Genomic DNA, 20428 nt, shown 5'->3' on the forward strand with positions numbered 1-20428 from the left:
TTGATTTAGGACAGGGAAAATGTATTTATACTCTTGTCTTCCTTTTTAAAAGCACAGAATGTTACATTCAGTTAGCTATTAATAAGGTTTCCATTATGTTAACCAGCTGCTCATTGTGTAATTCCACTGTAAAAAAAAAACAAAAAAACAAAAAAACACTTCAGTTTGGTTAGTGCCTGTCTGAGTTCTTTGTGTTACATGGTGTTTCTTGTTTTTAAACAACAAAAAATTTGGAAGCCTATGTAAAGGAAAGATATTTTTAGAGGATATTTGAAAAGAGATGGTCAAGATTCAGGAAGACAATTCCAGATAGCAGGAATTACAGAGAAGTTACCCTCAACAGCATTTGTGAGATTAAGGGAAAGAAGAGGCCTGTACTAGAAGTTAGAGATGAAGTCTGTAAGCTAGGCTAAAGAAAGTCACCAAAAGACTTGTTTTTAAGAAATTATTTTGATCTGGTTCCTGAAATTAATTGTGGCTATCAAATGTGAGGGAATCAGCTTAGTGGAGTGTTTAAAGTAGACAGCAGCATTCAATCATAATGCTTGAAGTACTTCTCACAAAGCCAGCAATCCTGGCTTTGTGGATTTGTTGTCTGTATTAGTTTTTCTTGTATGGTGAGAGAGAGTACTAATTAGTGTACAACTCATAGTGACTTCAAATGTATCTTGAACTTGGTGGGTCTCTGTCAAGAGTAGGAACCTGAATCTTGTGATGCTGCTATTTTGAGCAATGCAAATATAACTAGCTCAGAGTTGACTGGATTTGCGGGAATTGTGACCGGGCCTACTCCTACATGTCTCCTGAGAGAGCTTATAATTTAAAATAAACTTTATTCCTATTAAATGAATTTAGTGATAGCAACATCCTTTAATGCATTTTTGTGGCAATGGTGTTTGTAGCTACTCCTGTGCACCTCTTCCGTTCATAATGCTGTGATTTTTTTTTTTGTGTGCTGTTTGTCAGTGGTAGACTCAAATCATAGGCAAAATACGATACTTTGTCTTTAATTCCTTGGTCCTGCTGATCTTGGTGTATTGCCTTGTTGCCTGGTAGAGTTGGATACACACATAGGAAATATGGTCTCCCAGCAACAACAGATTCGTGCTTTTGTCTAGTTTCAGTACATGTATTTTGAGATTAATCTCATTATGTGGCAGCTCCATATGCTCTGTACCTAAACTAAGAGTTGGTGATAGACAGGAGTAAGAGACTATTACTATACCAAGGATTATAGCAACACTTTCTCAGATCTTGTGTTTAGGAACTTGAACTTGAGCAAATCCATCATTAGCTTTTTCTTGTGCAACAATTGATTGCATTTTGTCAAATTTGCATTCTTTCTCCTAAACTTGCCCTTTGTATGAGAGTCCTATTGAAAGAGAGTAAGGAAACTAGAAATAGCCATATGCAAGCATTAGTTGCCAGGTATAGTTTTGCTTATTTTGTGGTCCTGTGACTTTGAAGAACATAGTGTTTTGTTTTGTTTTTGAAGAAGTTGCATCTCAGAGTTTGGATCCTAATACGGCCAGGCTTCATTGTGGAAGAATTTTGTACCCCATTGAACTAAAAATAAATGTTGGGCTAAATCCCCAAAGAGCTAAATGACATTTGATTATACAGAAAACATTGGTGCATGGACAAATAAGCCTGAAGTCACTCTCAGAGATGACTGGTATTACATGAACACATATTAAATAACCTTTCCCCTCCAAATTTTCATCCTAGTTTGTCAAAACATCCCTGCCAAAAGCTCAAGCCTCAAAGAAAATTTAATTTATTAGCACCGCTTGAGCATGTGCTCTTAAGGGGCTTTTGTAGTAGACTTAGTTAGAATGTGATGTGTGTTGCCTGCCTTTCAGGTGCCCCTGCCCCACACCCTTCCCCTCCCTAGGAGGGAGACTCTACAACAGAGCTCCAGCCTAACTCCAGTTTCTCCCGCTACCGTGGACCTCACCCTCAAGGTATGTACCACATCCCTCCAAGGGTCATATTCTTGCATGCAAGGGAAAAAGATAATGGAGAACTTGCTGGTGAACCTTTTTAGAGCCTTCCTTTGTTTCCTCTTCTGAACTGCTTTTGCATATAAACAGATGGCTGAAACAAAAGGGTGTATCAAAGGGGATGCATTAAATTATAAATCTCTTTAACCCCATTTTGCATTAACACTTGGCCTCAATCTTGACTCCCACTACCCTGAGAGTTAATTCTAGGGAGACACATGTAAGAGTGTAAATATTGTGGCATGCTGCGCATGACAGAAACCTGTCATATTTTGACATATTGGTGGAAAGGTCTGTTTAAAACAAGCTGGTTACAGATTGATGGTTGTACAGGTTTTTAAAAACCGAGTAGTGCATTGGTTTCAGCAAGCAGTACTTGACTTTCTTAGCTCTTTTCCTTTGATTAGTGATGTGTGACTTGTACAGTTAGATGATTGGAGTAGTAAATAATGAAAAGTAGGTTGGCAGTAAGTTATTTTATTTTATGTCAACAGCTATTGTCTCATATAAACTAGTACAAAAGTGCTTTGCTATACTTGTGGTGGTTGACATTTCATGCTCCTTTATTGTGCAGGGTGGAGCCAAGTATGTGAGAGCATTTGGTCTATGGCATGTATGTAGTCTGATGTTTGGAAGGTTTGGATTGTGTGCTATATAACTCACTAACATTATTAAGCTGGTCTCTGTCCTTCGGCTACAGCATTTTTAGGCGAGTCTATCCTTTCCAGTGCCATAGATGACCTATGTGATAGTGCTTTTATACACTGAACTTGTAAAAGCATTGCAACTTCCTCTAATTTTCAGAAGGCAGAATGTTGTCCAAACTAGAACTCCCTCAAAAGAGGATTGGATGCATAGCTAACTGGCTTTCAAGGAATTTTCATGCAACTCCCAGTGAGAATTTCTCACTGAACTGGTTTTGTGGTGGATGAAAGTTTCTTTCCAGTTTTCATAGTCTGTATCATTACAATACAGCACTACCCAGTGGTGCAACCCTAGTTACTGTTAATTATCCTCCCCTCTTTTTGTTTGTATATGGTTAAAGTGTCTCAGCCAGGAAAAATGTTAGTCTATTTTAAGAGAAAAAAGATGAGGTCAGAAGAGTGGTTTTAATTTGGGGAGGTGATAGAGAAGGGAGAGTAATTTAGCCCTTTACTCAGACGTTCAGGGTTTGCATCTCTTCCTGCAAATACCAAAGTCAGTTCATACTTTTTCAGGATACTCTAGGACTTGACCGTGCCCCTACCATCTTCATGCCAGAGTCTCTGGTACCCAAACAGAACATTGCTGCTATTCTCCCATTCTATTGAATGTAATCCTTGCTTTTAAAAACTGCTTTGAGGGCAGCATTGAGCATTATCTTCCAACCCTTCTCCCTTAGAGGAACAAGAGTTTCTAGGCTTTTCTTCTGGAATGGAATATAACCCTCCAGTCTCCTCTCTTGTTCCTCCATCCCCTATCATAGCATTCTATCTGCAAGGAGATCCTCTCAGAAGAAACGGGATGGCGGGGGGGGAGGGACGGGACTCTGCCACAATTGCTCCTTTCTCTGGGCTTCACTCTGCCAGGGAAAGATACTCCAAGTGGAAGGCTTGTTGGGATCTCTGCTTCCCTCACATCAGCCAAGATTTCTCAGGAGACACCTTGGCAAAGACAGGTCAGCCATGTTAGGACTTAGCCAGGCCTTTGCTGATCAAGGGCTCTTTGGCAGGGAAGTCCACAATCCTCTTAACCTTCCCTGCTCAACATACTTCTAAATTCCAGGGTTGCATCTAAATGTTCTAAGTGGGTAACCAACTCATTTGGCAAGGAATCTGCCTCTGTTTTTCTGTCCTCGCTCACAGAAAAACTTTTTTTTCTTAGGGAAGTTTTCTCTTGCTTCCTCTGCAATCATTTGTTGATTTCTGAATGCTGAGACCCTGGAGCACTTGAGTGGTCCAAGGCCCAAACAAAATCAACAGGTGAGAGGCCTTGGGTTGACTGTTGTCTTTTCCATGCCCCCACTACCCAACACACCCCCTTTCCCCCGGATGAGAAAAATCGCAAAGATTAAAAAAACAGAGAGAGAAGGTAAAATCATTCTGGATGCTCTTGCTGCTTCTCCGAGGTCTTAGAATTGAGATAACTTCTTTCTCCCAACCATGTTTGAAACATTTGATATGTGGGAGAGATGTAGCATGGATATTCCCTGGAATTTCACATCCCTTCATCCTTTCTCTGATCTTGAGAGGTGATGAGAAACTTAACATTCTGCAGGAGCCCTAATCCTACAGCTAGGGAAACAAAGCCTAAAGAAGGAAGCTGGCCAGGACTCTGCTGCATGCTCCTCATAGTTGGAGAAAGGGTTGGGTGGAGTCTGGACCAATCTGGTCCCAGAGGGTGAATAGGATTGATAAAAGACAAAATTCAGGATGGCGACTGTAGCTTCTGCTGTCACTGGAACCACTCCATGAGACCTTCCAACATCAATGGACCTGGCAAAAGCTTATTTACATATTCTGGTCAGACTCTTGTCACAGACACTCGTTCAGTTTGTCTCCAGAAATTGCCAATATTAGTCCAAACAACTACCTGTCTGTCATCTTCCCCTATGGTGTTTACAAAGGTAATGATAGTGATATAGCCTGGCTGAGGAATCTACGGTCTTAGATATATCTATTCTTACCAGGTTTGTGACAAACTTGTTCTCCCTGCTCTCCCTATGAAGATAGTCTACCTCAGGATCAAAATAGCATGTGGGTAGGACAATGGCTTACCTACAGGAAAGGTTCCACAAGATCCAGGCACTGAACTCTGAGGTATCAAGGAACAAAGTGTCACTCATCCACACCTGCAGGTGCTAGGTCTTAGTCTAACTCAAAGATTGCTCCATGTAAAACACTACATGTGAATGCTTCAAGGAGTTTAATTTACTATTAAAAATATAGTTTCCTTACAGTTTTGGGAAATACTCATCTGGTGTGAGGGTGGAAGGGGATGTGGACAAATCTGGCCCACATCTGATATATTTATTAGAAGAGGCTCAGCCTCAGTGCATGTGTTTGTGGGAGGAATCTGTCCCAAAAAGGGAAGTAGTTAAGTCACATATTTTCTATGAAGTGTGTAAAAGCACTTGTGTGGAGGGAAAAGAAACTTGAAATAGTTCCTCCTGTCTGATACCTTTTTACACTTCAATATTGGAAATTAAATACAAATTATATTGGTTTTTCCATCATTTTCTATGATGTATAGACAAATAACTTAAATTAGGGACATGCGGACCTAATTTCCGTAAAATGAAGTAGTTGCAGCCATGCTCCGTTTTAATCGGAGATGTGGCCATCAGAGACTACTTGTCCAGCAAGAAGTGCTACATCTCAGTTCAAGTGACTAGGCCATTCTGATCAGACTTGTGCATTTTCAGCACTGAATGAGTTTGGTTCTGAACGAGGCACCAAATGAAAATAGTTCCTGCCCCCAAAAGTTTGTAATCTGATAAATGAAGAATTGCAGCATGGAACCCATAGTCTCCAATGGCTAAACTTCAACATTAAATATGTGGGCGCTTGTCATTGTAGAACTTCATGGACCATAATTGTGATTTAAAATTGTGGCATATCTAATTTGAAAAATTATAGTAAAATTTCCTTCCCTTTGTCAGTTTAACATACTCGCTCAATATTCTCCATAGAATTAGTGCATGGAATTCAAAGGTTTGCTGTTAAATTATAATAGTGCTAAATCTTGATTTTTTTTTTGATTTTTTTTTTTTTTGCGTGGGGGGGGTGCTCCAGTCAACCACTAGGTTGTTTAGATCAGTTTGTGGGACAGCTTAGAAATACATATGTTTTTCTAAACACTTCAAAAGCATGTTTGACCCTGACTATATTTGTTGCTATGCAAGATTACATACATCTACTTTCTGTAATCATAGGATTTGACCTTTTGTGTGTGTATTTTTTCCTCTAACATGAGCAGTGGGCATGAGACACTTATATTTGGTACAGTTTCAGCTCCAAATTATTTTTTTAAGGTTTTAAAATATGCAGCCAAACAAACATACTAGTTATGTGTAGTCCTATGTTAAAATTACAAAATAAAATGGACATTGTATTCAAATATGCCGTTTTGACAAAAATGATATTTCTGTTCTCCCTTAAATGGTTACGGATCATACTGAAGACAGAAACTTGTGCTTCTGTGGTTGTGACATTTTTCATTGAAACATGCATCAGCTATGTCCAATCTCAGAAACGCTTTCTTACCTTTTTGCACCAATGACTTATCGAAACCATTTAATTTTAAAGCAATTTAATGTTTTTATTTTAGAACCTATTTTTATGGTATTTTAAGCATGTATGAAACAATATATTTCCCTTACTCCCACTCCCCTCATGGGGAGGGGAGGAAGACAAGTCAATGTGAGCAAATTTAATCTTGGACACTGAAAATTTAAAATGGTTGATTACTTTGTCAGTTGGAGCTATTTGGAAGCTCCCACTTAGGGCTATAGGTTTTTTGCATGAACACATAGCATTGTGCAATCATAATAATCAAATGTTAAGCAAGGAGGCTCGCAGGTAGCCTGTACTTCCTTGTAAACTGAAGGACTAACCGAAAAGATAAAATGTTCTAAATAGCTAACCTGTTTCTCTTTTAAAAAAAGAAAAAACTTCCTTTTTTTCCCTAAATAGATGGAGTCTGCACGTAAAGCATGGGAGAATTCTCCAAATGTGGGGGAAAAGAGTTCTCCAATAACCTCAACGGCATCTCCCATAACTGGAGGTAACAGTGGAAGCAGTAGCAGTAGCAGTGGACCAAGTAGTGGCACTTACAGCTCTTTCTCAAGTGCATCAATGCCTCCTATTCCTGTGGCATCAGTTACACCTACAACTTCATTATCAGGTATAACTCTTTACATTGCGTATTATGTGTTGCATCACCCCCTTTATCCAGTTTACTTGTGTTACCCTTTGATCATGCCAACCTCATCGCTTTCTTTGAGATTAGATATTGGGTTCTAGTCTGTTCGGTGCAAGCTACAATTTACTAAAATCCTTTTATCGGGAAGTCTGATATTTCCCTTATTTTACTGCATAGCCAGCTCGGGAGAGGGGGTTTTCTTGTTTCCCTTTTCCAGTAGGGTAGATCTGGAAGATACCGTTTAGGAAGCTCCTCTTACCCACCTTCATCTTCAGCTGGCTGCACAGAATTTTTTGTGTATAATATAGCTGCTCTTCCCCTCCTTGTAGTCTTCATGCTGCTGACCTTGGGGAAACCAGTAGCTGTGGCAGCTACTCAGTTCCCATAGTTGTCTGAAAATCTCCAGATTTTTTTTTTCAGTAGTGCTGACTGAGGCCTCTTTGTGGTAGACACTATACAAACATACATAATATGAGAGTATCCCACAAGAGTTTCAGATAACACAGGTTTCACTACTGTTACGCACAAACATTAGTGGGAAAGTGTTCGACTCCCACTATAGCTTTCAAAAGTGGTAAACAATTTAAAATTTGATATCCAATTAAATCTTCTCATATGTGGCCTTTAAAGGGAATGTGTACTCCAATCCCAGCTGAGGTGACTGAAGAAGGTTTCTTACTATGGTAAACTGATATTCTCTGGATAACTGGAACAGAAAGCGCAATCATGTTTTAAGAAATATTAAGGTTCTGGCACCCCAGCCACACAGCCATCTCTATAAGTACTTTTTTATTGTTCACCCTTGCCTGTGGTAGTTGATGCTTCCAACGTTTTATCAGACCTACTCAAAGATAAGTTTTTGAATGATCATTTTAAATAAACTGTTTGATACATGTTTTTTTCCCCCAATCCAGGAGCTGGAACATACACTACCTCTTCACTGAGTACAAAGTCTACAACCACCTCAGATCCTCCTAATATCTGTAAAGTGAAACCACAGCAGTTGCAGACAAACAGCCTTGCTTCTGCCAGTCACTTCTCCCAGCTAAGCTGCATGCCATCCCTCATTGCCCAGCAGCAGCAGAGTCCACAGGTCTATGTGTCTCAGTCTGCAGCAGGTAATAGTGTTTGTGAGGTTGAAAGGGAAAGGTGGTAGCTAGTTCTTTGTTTTCTTTGGAGTTCAGTAAAATAAGTTGGTAGGACTTTATTAAAAAAAAAAAAACATAGTACAACTCAGATGAAATTATCTCTGAAGTTAGTGATGTATTTCTAAGTTATTACATACTCTACGTTCCATTTTTACCACCTGCAGCAAAAACGGAATGACTAGAGGGCAGGTTACATACCTACTTATATGTACACGGTAATACTAGTGTATGTTGTGGTCAAGCCCTGCAGAATATGGATATAGAATGGTGTTACATTGACCAACATACTTCAAAAGAAACTTCCACTAATAAAACAAGTTTGTATCTTCTCCGTATTGTATCTTTGTATTAATCCCTTTTTCTTTAACCTGCTTTGCATTTTTTAATTTTAAATCTGTATTTCTTTAAATTTAGTCATCTCTGGTTTTAATCTAATTTTATAAACTATTGCAGCAGTCTCTCTCTCTTCAGTGATACCTTTCTCTAACTATAAAGAAACTACATGGGGTTTTTTCCTTTAAATTGCATAAATTAACATGTTCTTCACACAATGCTTAGTTCTAAAATAGGGCATTTAGAGGTCTGCCCAGAATTTACCATACCAGTAAATGTCATGAGAGTCAAGGTGTATATGCTCAATTTATAAATATGCAAAAGCTCAAAGGGCAGGTGGGGCCCACCTTCCACTTGTACATAAGAATACCATAGTGGTTCAGACCAGTGGTCCATCTAGCCCAGTGTCCTGTCTTCTGAGCAGTGGCTGGTGCCAGATGCTTCAGAAGAATGAACAGGGCAATTTATCAAGCGATCCCTTGTTGTCCAGCTTCTGGAAGGCAGGGGTTATGTGACACACCCAGAGCATGGGGTTGCCTCCTGACCATCTTGGCTAATAGCCACTGATGGACCTATCTTTCAAGAACTTCTCTAATTATTTTTTTAAAACAGTTGCACTTTGGCCTTCACAACGTTTCCTGGAAATGAATTCCACAGGTTGACTGTGTGTGTTGTGGGGAAAAAGTACTTCTGTTTGTTTATTTCATTGGGTTCTTGTGCAATGGGTAGGGGTGAATAACACTTCCTTATTCACTTTCTCCGTGCCGTTCATGGTTTTATAGACCTCTATCCTATCCTCCCTCCCCCCAGGTTCTCTTTTTTAAGATGAACAATCCCTCCCCTTCTATGGGCAGGTCAACACTACCGCAGGGATCGATGCTCTGAAATCAATCCACCAGCGGTCGATTTAGTGGGTCTGGTAAAGACCCGCCAAATAGACTGCAGTTCACTCTCTAGTCAACCCCTGTACTTTACCCCCAATGAGAAAAGTAAGGTAAGTTGACGGGAGATTTTCTCCCATCAACCCCCTGCAGTAAGTCGACCTAAGGTACGTCAACTCCAGCTATGTTGTTCACATAGCTGGAGTTGTCTAGTGTAGGTCGACTTACCACGGTAATGTAGACATAGCCTATGGAAACTGTTCCATACCCCTAATCCTTTTTGTTGCCCTTCTCTGTACTTTTTCTGGTTCGAATATATCTTTTTTGAGATGAGTGACCAGAACTGCATGCAGTATTCAAGATGCGGAGTACAATGAATTTATATAGTGGCATTATATTTTCTGTCTTACTGTATATTCCTTTCCTAATGGTTCCTAACATTGTCAGCTTTTTTGACTGCATATTGAGCAGACGTTTTCTGAGAACTATCCACGATGACTCAAAGAAATTTCTTGAGTGGTAACAGCTAATTTAGACCCCATCATTTTGTATGTATAGTTGGGATAATGTTTTCTGGAATGCTTTTCTTTGTATTTATCAACATTGAATTTCTTTTGCCATTTTCTTGCTGAGTCACCCACTTTTGAGATCCCTTTGTAACTCTGCATAGTCAGCTTTGTACTTAGCTATCTTGAGTAATTTTGTATCATCTGCAAACTTTGCCACCTCACTGTTTAACCTTTTTTCCGGTCATTTATGAATATGTTGAACAGCAAAAGTCTCAGTTCAGATTCTTGGGGGACTCCTGCTATTTACCAGTTTCCACTGTGAAAATTGACCCTTTGTTTCCTATCTTTTAACCAGTGTCTGATCTATGGCATGACCTTCCTTCTCATCCCATAACTGGGTACTTTGCTTAAGAGCCTTTGGTGAGGGACTTTGTCAAAGCCTTTCTGATAGTCTAAGTATACTCTCTGAATCGCCCCGTCCACGTTTATTTTACCCCCCTCCAAAGAATTCTGGTAGATTGGTGAGGCATGATTTCTCTTTACAATAACTGTTACTTTTCCCGAACAGATTTTGTTCAGCAGTGTGTCTGATAATTCTGTTTACTATAGTTACAACCAATTTACCTGGTACTGAAGTTAGGCTTACCAGCCTGCAATTGCCAGGATTGCTTCTAGCGCCTTTTTTTAAAAACCAGTGTCACGTTAGCCATCCTCCAGTCATCTGATACAAAGACTGATTTAAGCAATAGGTTGCATACTGCAGTTAGTGGTTCTGCAATTTCATGAGAGTTCCTTGAGAACTCTTGGGTGAATTACCATCTGGTCCTGGTGACTTTATTACTGTTTGATTTACCAGTTTGTTTCAAAACTACCTCTATGGACGCCTCAATCAGGGACAGTTCCTCAGGTTTGTCACCTAAAAAGAATTGGATGTGGGAATCTCCCTCATGCTTGTCTTCCTTGAGTGCCCTTTTAGCACCTTGGTTGTTCAGTGACCCGCCCAGCTGAATGTCAGGCTTCCTGCTTATGAACTTAAACAAAAAATTTTGCTAATAGTCTGAGTCTCTTGCTAGTTGCCCTTCAAATTCTTTTTTGCCCTGCCCTATTTACTTTTACACTTGACTTGCCAGAGTTTGTTCTTTGTTTTCCTCAGTAGGATTTGATTTCCAATTCTTAAAGGGTATCTTTTTGTCTCTAACTACCTCTTTTACTCTGTTTTTTAACCATGGTGGCATTTTTTGTTCCTCTAACTTTTTTTTATTTGAGGTATACCTTTAGTTTGAGCCTCTATTGTGTTTTAAATTTTTTTAGCTTGCAGGCATTTCACTCTTATGACTGTTCCTTTTAATGTTTGTGTAACTAGCCTCTTCATTTTGGTGTAGTTCCCCTTTTGGAAGTTAAATGCTACTGTGGTTGGTTTCCTTGGTATTTTTCCCCCTATAAGGATGTTAGATTTAATTACATTACGGTTGTTCTTTCTGAGCAGTTCAGCTATATTCACCTCTTGAACCAGATCCTGTGTACTACTTGGGACCAAATTAAAAATTGCCTCTCTCTTTGTGGGTTCCAGGACTAGCTGCTCCAAGAAATAGTCATTAATGGTGTCTAGAAACTTTATCTCTGCATCCCATCCTGAAGTGATGTGTTCCCAGTCAATATGGGGATAGTTGAAATCCACCATTATTACTCAGTTTACTGTTTTTGTAATCTCTCTAATCTCTCTTAGCATTTCATAGTCACTGTCACCATCCTGGACAGGGGGTTGGCAATATATTCCTACTGCTATATTCTTCTTATTCAAGCATGGAATTTATTCAAGCATGGTGCAGTTTGATTCACCGACGTTTTTTACTCTAGTTGACCCTGCTTTCTTTCATACACAGTGCCACTCCCCCACCAACCTGCTCTGTCATTTGTATATATATTGTCCCCTGGTATTACCATGTCCCATTAATTATCATCGTTCTGCAAGTTTCTGCTGTGTGTATTATGTCCGTATCCTCACTTACTATCAGGTAGTCAAGTTCATCCATCTTAATATTTAGACTTCTAGCATTTGTGTACAAGCACTTATAAAATTTGTTAGTTTTTAGGTGTTTGCCTTCAAGGTGTGTAATTGAATGGGTCTTTTTCATTTGACTGTTATTTTCAGCTCCTACCTGTCCTTTATCAACTTCTGTCCTCTCCTCTTTACTGGGATATACAAAATCCCCTTTAATAAATCCTCCTCTAAGGGATGTGTCTGTCTGAATCGTGTGCTCCTTTGTACCTGTCAGCTTTCACCCAGCCCTTAGTTTAGAAAATTCTCTACAATCTTAAATTTCACATGCCAGCAGTCTGGTTCTGTTCTGGTTTAGGTGGAGCCCATCCTTCCTATATATGCTCTTCCTTTCCCGCAAAAGTTCCCTTGTTCCTAATAAGCCTGAATCCCTCCTCCTAACACTATTGTTTCATCCACACATTGAGACACTACAGTTCTGCCTAACTGGCCCTGGGCATAGAACTAGAATTTCAGAGAATGCAACCATGGCCTAAATGTGGCCTCCAGGACCTCTCTCCTACCTTTCCCTATGTCACTGGTATGTACATGTACCATGACTACCATCTCCTCCCCAGCACTGCCCATACATCTGTCTAGATGTCTCTAGAGATCTGCAACCTTCACATCCGGCAAGCAATTCACCATGCAGTTCTTCCATCAAAAGCCCAACTATCAATATTTCTAATGATCCAATCCCCCAGTTCAGCCACTCTGGTCTCAAGAGCCTGTACTTGATCTCTGTGAGCCAGAAGCTGCTTACATCAAATGCATGCCAATGCCACTTGCCCATAATGCAGGTAATCGTACCTGCTGCATTCAAGGCAATATACTGGATAGCCCACTCTGCTGCTGGACTTCTGCCTGTATTCTTTGTACTCTTGCATGGTTTTTTCCTATGTTTTGTTTGGGGACGGTGGGGGAGCAAGCTTTACTGGCCCAAGTTTAGAGGATGTTTATAAGGTGTATCTTGATTTCATGTTCCCTCTCTAAACTCCCTTGTAAAACTCCCATTTTTTGCTCTTGTTCACTAGCTCCTCCGGTCACTTATGAGCTGGCTTTTTAAACCCCTGTTTTCCGTTACTTTGCCCCCTTGTCAAGGGATTCTGAAGGGATTAGGGATCCAAGGATGGCAGGCTAGAGCCTCCTTAGGAAGCTCTCAGCCTTGCTTAGCAAGCTGCTAGGCTCAGCACACAGTCCCCAAACAGACCACACTATAAACTTAAAGCGAGCAAACACACAACAGACTCACCCCAAGAGTCGTGTAGTTGCTCCTCCTTCACCTGGAGAACTCCCTCACAAAACTCTCCTGTTCGCTAGCTTAGTGAAAATCTCTTCCCACTCCAAATCTCCACCCCCAATGCTAACAATCAGGCAAATAGTTAATCTAACTTGTAAGTATGAAATAGAAAACTTCCTCTCTGGCTGCAGTTCCAACACTATGTGGAAATCTGCCCAGAAGGAAAATGTTTTAAATTCAGACACTAATTTTCATATTTTCCTGAGGTCCTGCAGCTCAGATCCCAGCTTTCTACATGGACACAAGCCACTTATTCAGCACTCAACATGCACGTCTAGCTCCACCTTCCCTGGCTCAACAGCAAGGTTTTCAACCAGGACTTTCTCAGGTATTTGAGGATTCATCTTACTGGACCTTCATTGTAAAGCTGTTATAACTTGAGTGGAGCTGATAGTTGCAGGGGGGAAGAGATCTGTAAATGCTAAATTGCATTACATTGCATTCCCAATCTATCATAGTTCAGTTTGACTATGTACACAGCATTTTATGGTCTTTCAGTCAACACTCATGTGAACAAAGATTTCTTTATAGCAGTATTCCAGTAGAAGCCTGTATTCTCAGAAATGTATTGCTTCATACAGGAGTCTATGTTCACACCAGAAGTGCTCACTATGGTTTTTCTTCCCACAGTTGAGGATGTTGTTTGCTTATGTAATAGTAGGGAAGAATACTAGTGAGTCCAGTAACTTGTGGATGAATCAGAACATATCATTTAGAACAGGGGTCGGCAACCTTTCAGAAGTGGTGTGCCGAGTCTTCATTTATTCACTGTAATTTAAGGTTTTGTGTGCCAGTAATACATTTTAACGTTTTTAGATCTTTCTAGAAGTCTATAATATAGAAATAAACTATTGTATGTAAAGTAAATAAGGCTTTTAAACTGTTTAAGAAACTTCATTTAAAATGAAGTTAAAATGCAGAGCCCCCCCAGACAGTGTGACCCAGGCAGTGTGAGTGCCACTGAAACAGCTCGCATGGCGCCTTCGGCACATCTGCCTTACGTTGCCTTCCCCGATCTAGAAAGCGGTCCAGCCTCTCTCTAAAGAATTCAGATGATGATAAATTAGCCAGCTCCTTTTGTAACTTGTTCCAGTGGTTGATTTCCCCTCTTGTCATTGTAAAAGTTCTTATTCCCGGTTTGAATTCTTCTAAATTGACTTCCAGTCATTAGGTCTTGTTGTGTCTGTCTACTATCTTAGCGTTCCTATTCTATGGACTATTAATTTTTTATAATGGAACACTGCTTATTACACAATAATGGAACAGTGTTCCTGAAAGCCATGGCCAAAAAGTTTGGTACTGAGGAAGTTTAATAAGTGAACTAGTTAAGGAAGTGTACCGGCTTTCTCCACAAAGAAAACCTATGCGCATGAATGCAGTAATTCTCATGTATGTAACAAGAAAACTGAATGTGAACTCTGCTGTAAATAGTCAATAAATCTTGTTTGTGATGGTCAGTTTCTATCAGGAAGGAATCTAGGTGTTTTTAAATCTGAGATCCCCATATAGGCCAAAAATATAAAGCTCTTGTAGAAGAGAGTAAAGGAAAAGGTTGAAAAGTGTTTTAGATCTCCTAGATTTATCTCCTGCTAACTTTCTAAAGTACTCCATCCATCTGCCTGAGAGAATCAAGTCCAAGTGACTTACAGTGGTTTATAAAATATTAGTGCACAAGTCACATGGAATATCTGACTAAAGTTGCTCAGAGTATGAGTAATAAAGATCAAGTATTAAGAATGCAGCATGTAGTCCATAGACTAAAACGTTTGCCAATTATTTAAAAAGTAACTTGTGAAAAGTAACAACTGAATGGCCTTGTTATGGGGCGAGGACTCACCCATGCAGAGCCTCCTGCTGGTCGTCTAGGGAATTAACTCTTCCAGCACAGAGTGCCCCCTACAGGCCTGTGTCTCGCCTGCCGCTGGCCCCGTGTCCCTCCCAGACCCCGGTGCCCCTCTAAGTCAGGGTTCTGTCCCAGCAGCAGTAACCCCTCCATCTCTGGGTCTCCCCTCCCAGGGAAGCCCCCAACCCCCTATCCCTCACCTTGCCTCAGTGGCTGCTACCAGTGATCATCTAGCCCCCGCTCCCTGGGGCAGACTGCAGTCTATAAACCACTCATCATTGGCAAGGAAGGTTTGGACCTGCTGCCTTTCCTAACCCTGGGCTGCACCTTTGCAACCCTAGTACCTGCTTGGGCTTTGCCAAGGCCTGCAGCCTGGGGAGTTGCTAGGCTGGAGCTCTCCCGCTCCCTCTGCCCTTCCCCAGCACTGATCCACCTCAGGTACCCTGCTCAGCCCCCAGGCAGCCAGGTCCTTCTCTCTCCAGTGAGAGAGACTCCTCCCAGCTCCTGGCCTACTGCCCTGTTATAAGGGCCAGCTGGGCCCTGATCGATGCTTCCTTAATCAGCCCAGCTTTTCCAGTTGCAGCCCAGGGCAGCTGCCCCACCACAGGCCTACATTTAATAAATATAGTAAAGATAGATTGCTCAGCTATCATTATACACTCTGACTTCTCATTTGCTACTATATTACAGCAACTGCACATTCATAATGGTTCTGAATTTCTTGAGCATGATTGTTGGGATTTTTTTCTGTTTTATTGTTGGTCATCAGAATCAAATGTCTGTAAAGTTTGGGTCATAACAAAATTTTAGATGGACATTAACTTTAAATAGCCATGTTCATTGCCTCAGTAAGAAGTGAACTGTGATATCTTTCTAAGCTTATTTGGAAATGGAAATCTGTCAACTCTTCAGTAAAGTTAACTTTCCGTTTAGAAAGTTGTCATGCGTTCACATTATAACCTTTGTGTTTAAAGTGCAACAACTTTTTAGTCTCTTTTAATTCCTTTATCAATCCCATTGCACGTTAGGTACAGGCATTTTTTCCCTTAAGGGTTTGGACTAGGCAATTTTCAGCTACCAGGATTTTTATGTGACTGTTTCTACACTTGGATATTTAATTATTTATTTTTATTACAGCCCACTTCAGTTCAGCAGATTCCCATCCCCATCTATGCACCTCTACAAGGACAACACCAAGCCCAACTGAGTTTAGGAGCAGCACCTGCTGTTTCCCAGGCTCAGGAATTGTTCAACTCCTCCTTACAACCATATAGGTAAATGTTTTTGCTTTAGTAAGGAAAAGCAACAAATGAGATCAGTCCATTGTAGTATTTCTTTCTTTCACCACTCCCACCTTTTCAGACCAATATTGAAGCCTAATAGCAACTCTTAAAATCCTTGTTAGTTTGTGAATTCAGGCTTGAGATCCAGTAATAGAGATCTGACTTAAAATGAGCTACAAAGCTTAGGGACCAGTTGATGACCTACAAAAATATAAAACCTGCTACTTGTTAGAAATACTGTGGTCTCTCCCTAGTTAACTTACCAGCTAGAGTTCATTATACATTTTATTTTCTCACCCTTTTTACTCCTCTCAAAAAATCCACATATTCAAAATGTCATTAATTCTGTGCCAAGCAGAATGTTGTTGAAAACTTTCATGGAAATTGAAAGAGGTAGCCTTCACGTACATAGTTTAATCAAAAGAACTTTGGGTGCTGTTGTGGTCAGCATCAGATGGTGGCTACTGGTTGTAGACTCTGTAGAGTAGATTTGAAAGATTACACTAACATCCAGTGTCCACAATCCTTTCATTCATAACTCAGTCTCCTGCCTCTCCTAAGCGTTTCATTGAGAGTCTTTTGTATTGACTTTAATGAAGCTGAGTTGAGCCCCGTATACACAGGAGTAGAACTCCTATTCTGCAGATCCTATGCTGCTCATAATAGTGAGATTCCCTCCTGTTCCTAAAACTAAGGCAGATTTTTCCAGATGGGCTAAGAAAGCAGCTCTAATCTTTAACTGCTGGCTGAGAGAGGCTTTTAGGTAGTGCTTTGTTGTATTCCTGTGTAAAAACCCAAAATGAGTAGTATGGGGAGAATGTGCAAGGAAACCAAATATCAATTTAAATATTAAGGACCTTGTTCCCAGCAGTCAATGTCTCAGATAATACCAAACATTCATTGTTAAAAATACCCATTGATACCCAGTGACTAAGCGGGTAAGTATTATGGAGTCAAAGAATTAATGTACTTAAGGTCATCTGTGGTCAAGAGAACAAAACACTTTTTCATGCTCAGGTGCTGCTACTAAACTCTGTAGTACCTCCCTCTGCCTGATGCTACAGGACAAAGACTAAGAACTGGAAGCAGACCAATCTCACATGTGGCAGTGCAATTAATTTAAACATTTCTTCTGTGTAATTTAAAATAGTTTAATATACTTCAGTACTAAAGAAATTAAAATAACTTACAAAATATTTTTTCAGATATGAAGTTTAGTTGACTTACAATACATTCAGGACCAGTACCCAGCAGCTCACTCTGTCTTCAGTGGGATCGATTGTGTGTGCAGCCATTTTGAATATCTAGCTCTCTGATTTTAATGCCAATAAAGGTCTAGTTCTGTTATGAAAAGAATGTTGTATTTTAAATTTTAAAAGCAGTTTCTCATATATTGCATCTGTAATGCAAACTAAAGCCTAATACAACTTATTCTTTTGTAGATCACAGCAAGCTTTTATGCAAAGTGGTCTGTCTCAACCATCGCCAGTAGTTCTGTCTGGCACAGCCTTACACAATTTCCCAACAGTGCAGCACCAGGAACTTGCCAAGGCACAATCAAGTCTTGCATTTCAACAGACTTCTAACACTCAGCCTATTCCCATCTTGTATGAACATCAGCTTGGTCAAGCTTCAGGACTAGGAGGCTCTCAGCTCATTGATACTCATCTTCTCCAGGTGAGAATTTTTTTTTTTCCAAGTTGAGGTCTGTATCACTTATTGGAGCAAATAATGATAGGATGTAAAGAATGCTGGAGGAATTTTCTGTTACACTGCATTTTATAGTATTAAGGTATTGGACTCTATATTATTCAGACCTGCCTCTAACCATCTTGGATAGGTGAGATGCCAAATATCCATATCTGTTAACTGAAATTTGTATTTAAACTGAAATTTATGAAACCCCAAGACCTTTGTAATACCGTGTTTTATCTGTATTCTGATATGCCCATCTCTATAATATCTAGGTAGCATTGATGCCACATTACAGGAAATCTTAATGGTTCCTTTTCTTCATCTTTACCAGGCAATCTGTTTTGTGCCCCAACATTCCAATTCACTTGTAACAAACTATGTAGTTTAAGGATACCTCTGAAACTTACAGACATAAAGACTTGACTTTTCAATAAAGACACTGTCCTGTGTTTGGATTGTTTGAAACAGAAATGGAGGCTTCACCACAAATTGAAATGTGTTTAATTTTCCAACTTCTTACGCTGTAGCAATTTTGCAATTGAACTGACTTTAAATCCAGAATAAATTGCCATGCTCTTAACATTTAGTAATCCTGGTTATTGATAGTAATTTAATGGTATCCTGTTGCAATTTGTCAATCTTTCATTCTTTCCAGGCCAGAGCTACTCTCACCCAGGCTTCAAGTCTATATTCTGGACAAGTTCAACAGCCTGGCCAGAGCAATTTCTATAATACAGCTCAGTCTCCCAGTGCTCTTCAGCAGGTAAACTATGGCATGGTAAATTTCCTAAATTGCATTTCTTTTTTATTATCAATTTTATGGACTGTTTTTTTCTGACATTGTATACTTAAACGTAGGGAAATAAAGATTTTAAGATCATGATCTAGAGCTGAGAATTTGCAGAGTAGAGCCACCATAGTGACACACAAGTTGCAAGAAAATCAAGTGATATACAAGTGCATATTAATGACTTAAGTCTAAGTGGCAAAAGAGTGTTCCTACACCCCTGTCTCTCTAGTGCAGTGGTTCTCAAACTTTTGTACTGGTGACCCCTTTCACATACTAAACCTCTGAGTGCAAACCCCTCCCCCCCCCCCCCCCCGGTATAAATTTAAAAACACTTTTTAATATATTTAACACCGTTATAAATGCTGGAAGAAAAGCCGGTTTGGGGTGGAGGCTGACAGCTTGTGAGCCTCTTCCCCCCTCCCCCCAATGTACTAACCTCACAACCCCCAGAGTGGTCCCAACCCCCAGTTTGAGAACCCCTGCTCTAGTGATAGTAGAAGCAACACCCTACATAACAGTTAAGTAATACGATTATCTGCTGTCTTTCATAGGAACAAGTCAGAGGTCATAGCGCTTTCATAGAGAGCCAAGTAATTACAGCATTTAGAGAGCAGACAAACAAAATAGCCTGTTTGCTAATGATGGCTTATGGCTTGTCTCTGACTAGCTGAAACCTATAAGACCAGTCACATTTCCGGTGGACCAATGTGTGTACCCCAAATATGCAAAGTTGATTGAGTTTGCACGCAGTTGTTGGTCATACTTACCTGTGTATATCTAGTCTTATCCTGTGGCTCTGTAGCACGACCTAGTTTTGAAGTTTAAGTGGTGCCAGAATATTCCAAGGAATTTAAGATTATATTAGAAAAAAATTGTTTTGATTTTGTCTTTTGCAAGCACTGTGTAATGTTTGCAAATCTAGTACCATTCAGTGGCTCACGTTTTGACAACTTAAGGTTTAGATTTTATAAAATGTTTCTAACACTTATTTGTAACATATGCAAACAATTGGCTATTTTATGACAAGTCTGTCAAACATTAACCGTATGAATGAGGGAGACCTCCAAAAACTGAGTAATACTTTAAATCCTATTGAAACCCAGTGCAAAATCCATCATCTGGTAGATTAGAAGTATCCTAAAAAGTTAATATCCCCTCCAAATGAAAGACTTTGGAGGTCAAAATTATGGGTATTTGTTTAATGTTTTCAGAGGTTCTGGTGAAATAGCTACTTGTAACCAACATTATGCTGCTTAAAGTAAATCTTGATTTTAAACTTGACTCACTGTATTATAGAGAATATTGTATCATTCTTTTAGAGGCCCTCAAAACGTTTTTTGTGTGTGTGTGGTGGGAGAGGGGTTCATGATTATGCAGCATACCAAACAGATTAGGAGATGAAAATATTATGCAGTCAAGTAACTGTTTTTTACAAGTCCTTATCACTTCCATCCAGCAGTTAGTGTGCACATTTGGTTACGGTGACCCCTGTTAATACAAAAAGGTGTCGTCAGGGGGTTGGATAGTACAGTCTACTGTTCATGTTTTTAACCTTAAAACTCCATTTCTGTGTGCTCTTTGGCAAGTAAAGTCTAACTTTGATGCCAGCAGTCAGCTTGATCATTTGAGCTGTTTGATGGAAAATTGCCATTTTTGTAACTATCTTGTAATTATCAGTTGAGTTTAATTTACTTTGTTACTGT

The 20428-nt window shown here is 39.9% G+C and overlaps 1 protein-coding gene across 12 annotated transcripts in view; it reads left to right on the top strand.

Annotated features, from left to right (window-relative positions):
* PRRC2C (proline rich coiled-coil 2C) overlaps positions 1-20428 on the top strand; it is a 133824-nt gene that overhangs the window by 92327 nt on the left and 21069 nt on the right. For 4 of the 12 annotated variants that reach the window (XM_045026663.1, XM_045026668.1, XM_045026670.1 and 1 more), the window contains exons 24-30: positions 1863-1964; positions 6677-6887; positions 7820-8023; positions 13330-13442; positions 16095-16231; positions 17683-17917; positions 18591-18698. In XM_045026663.1, coding sequence (XP_044882598.1) covers positions 1863-1964; positions 6677-6887; positions 7820-8023; positions 13330-13442; positions 16095-16231; positions 17683-17917; positions 18591-18698 — 1110 coding nt within the window. Of the gene's footprint in view, positions 1-1862; positions 1965-6676; positions 6888-7819; positions 8024-13320; positions 13443-16094; positions 16232-17682; positions 17918-18590; positions 18714-20428 lie in introns of all 12 variants that reach the window. The other 8 variants (XM_045026659.1, XM_045026667.1, XM_045026660.1 and 5 more) reach the window with 5 other exon arrangements.

Source organism: Mauremys mutica, chromosome 8 (genome assembly GCF_020497125.1).
Source record: "Mauremys mutica isolate MM-2020 ecotype Southern chromosome 8, ASM2049712v1, whole genome shotgun sequence".
Lineage (NCBI taxonomy): Eukaryota > Metazoa > Chordata > Testudines > Geoemydidae > Mauremys > Mauremys mutica.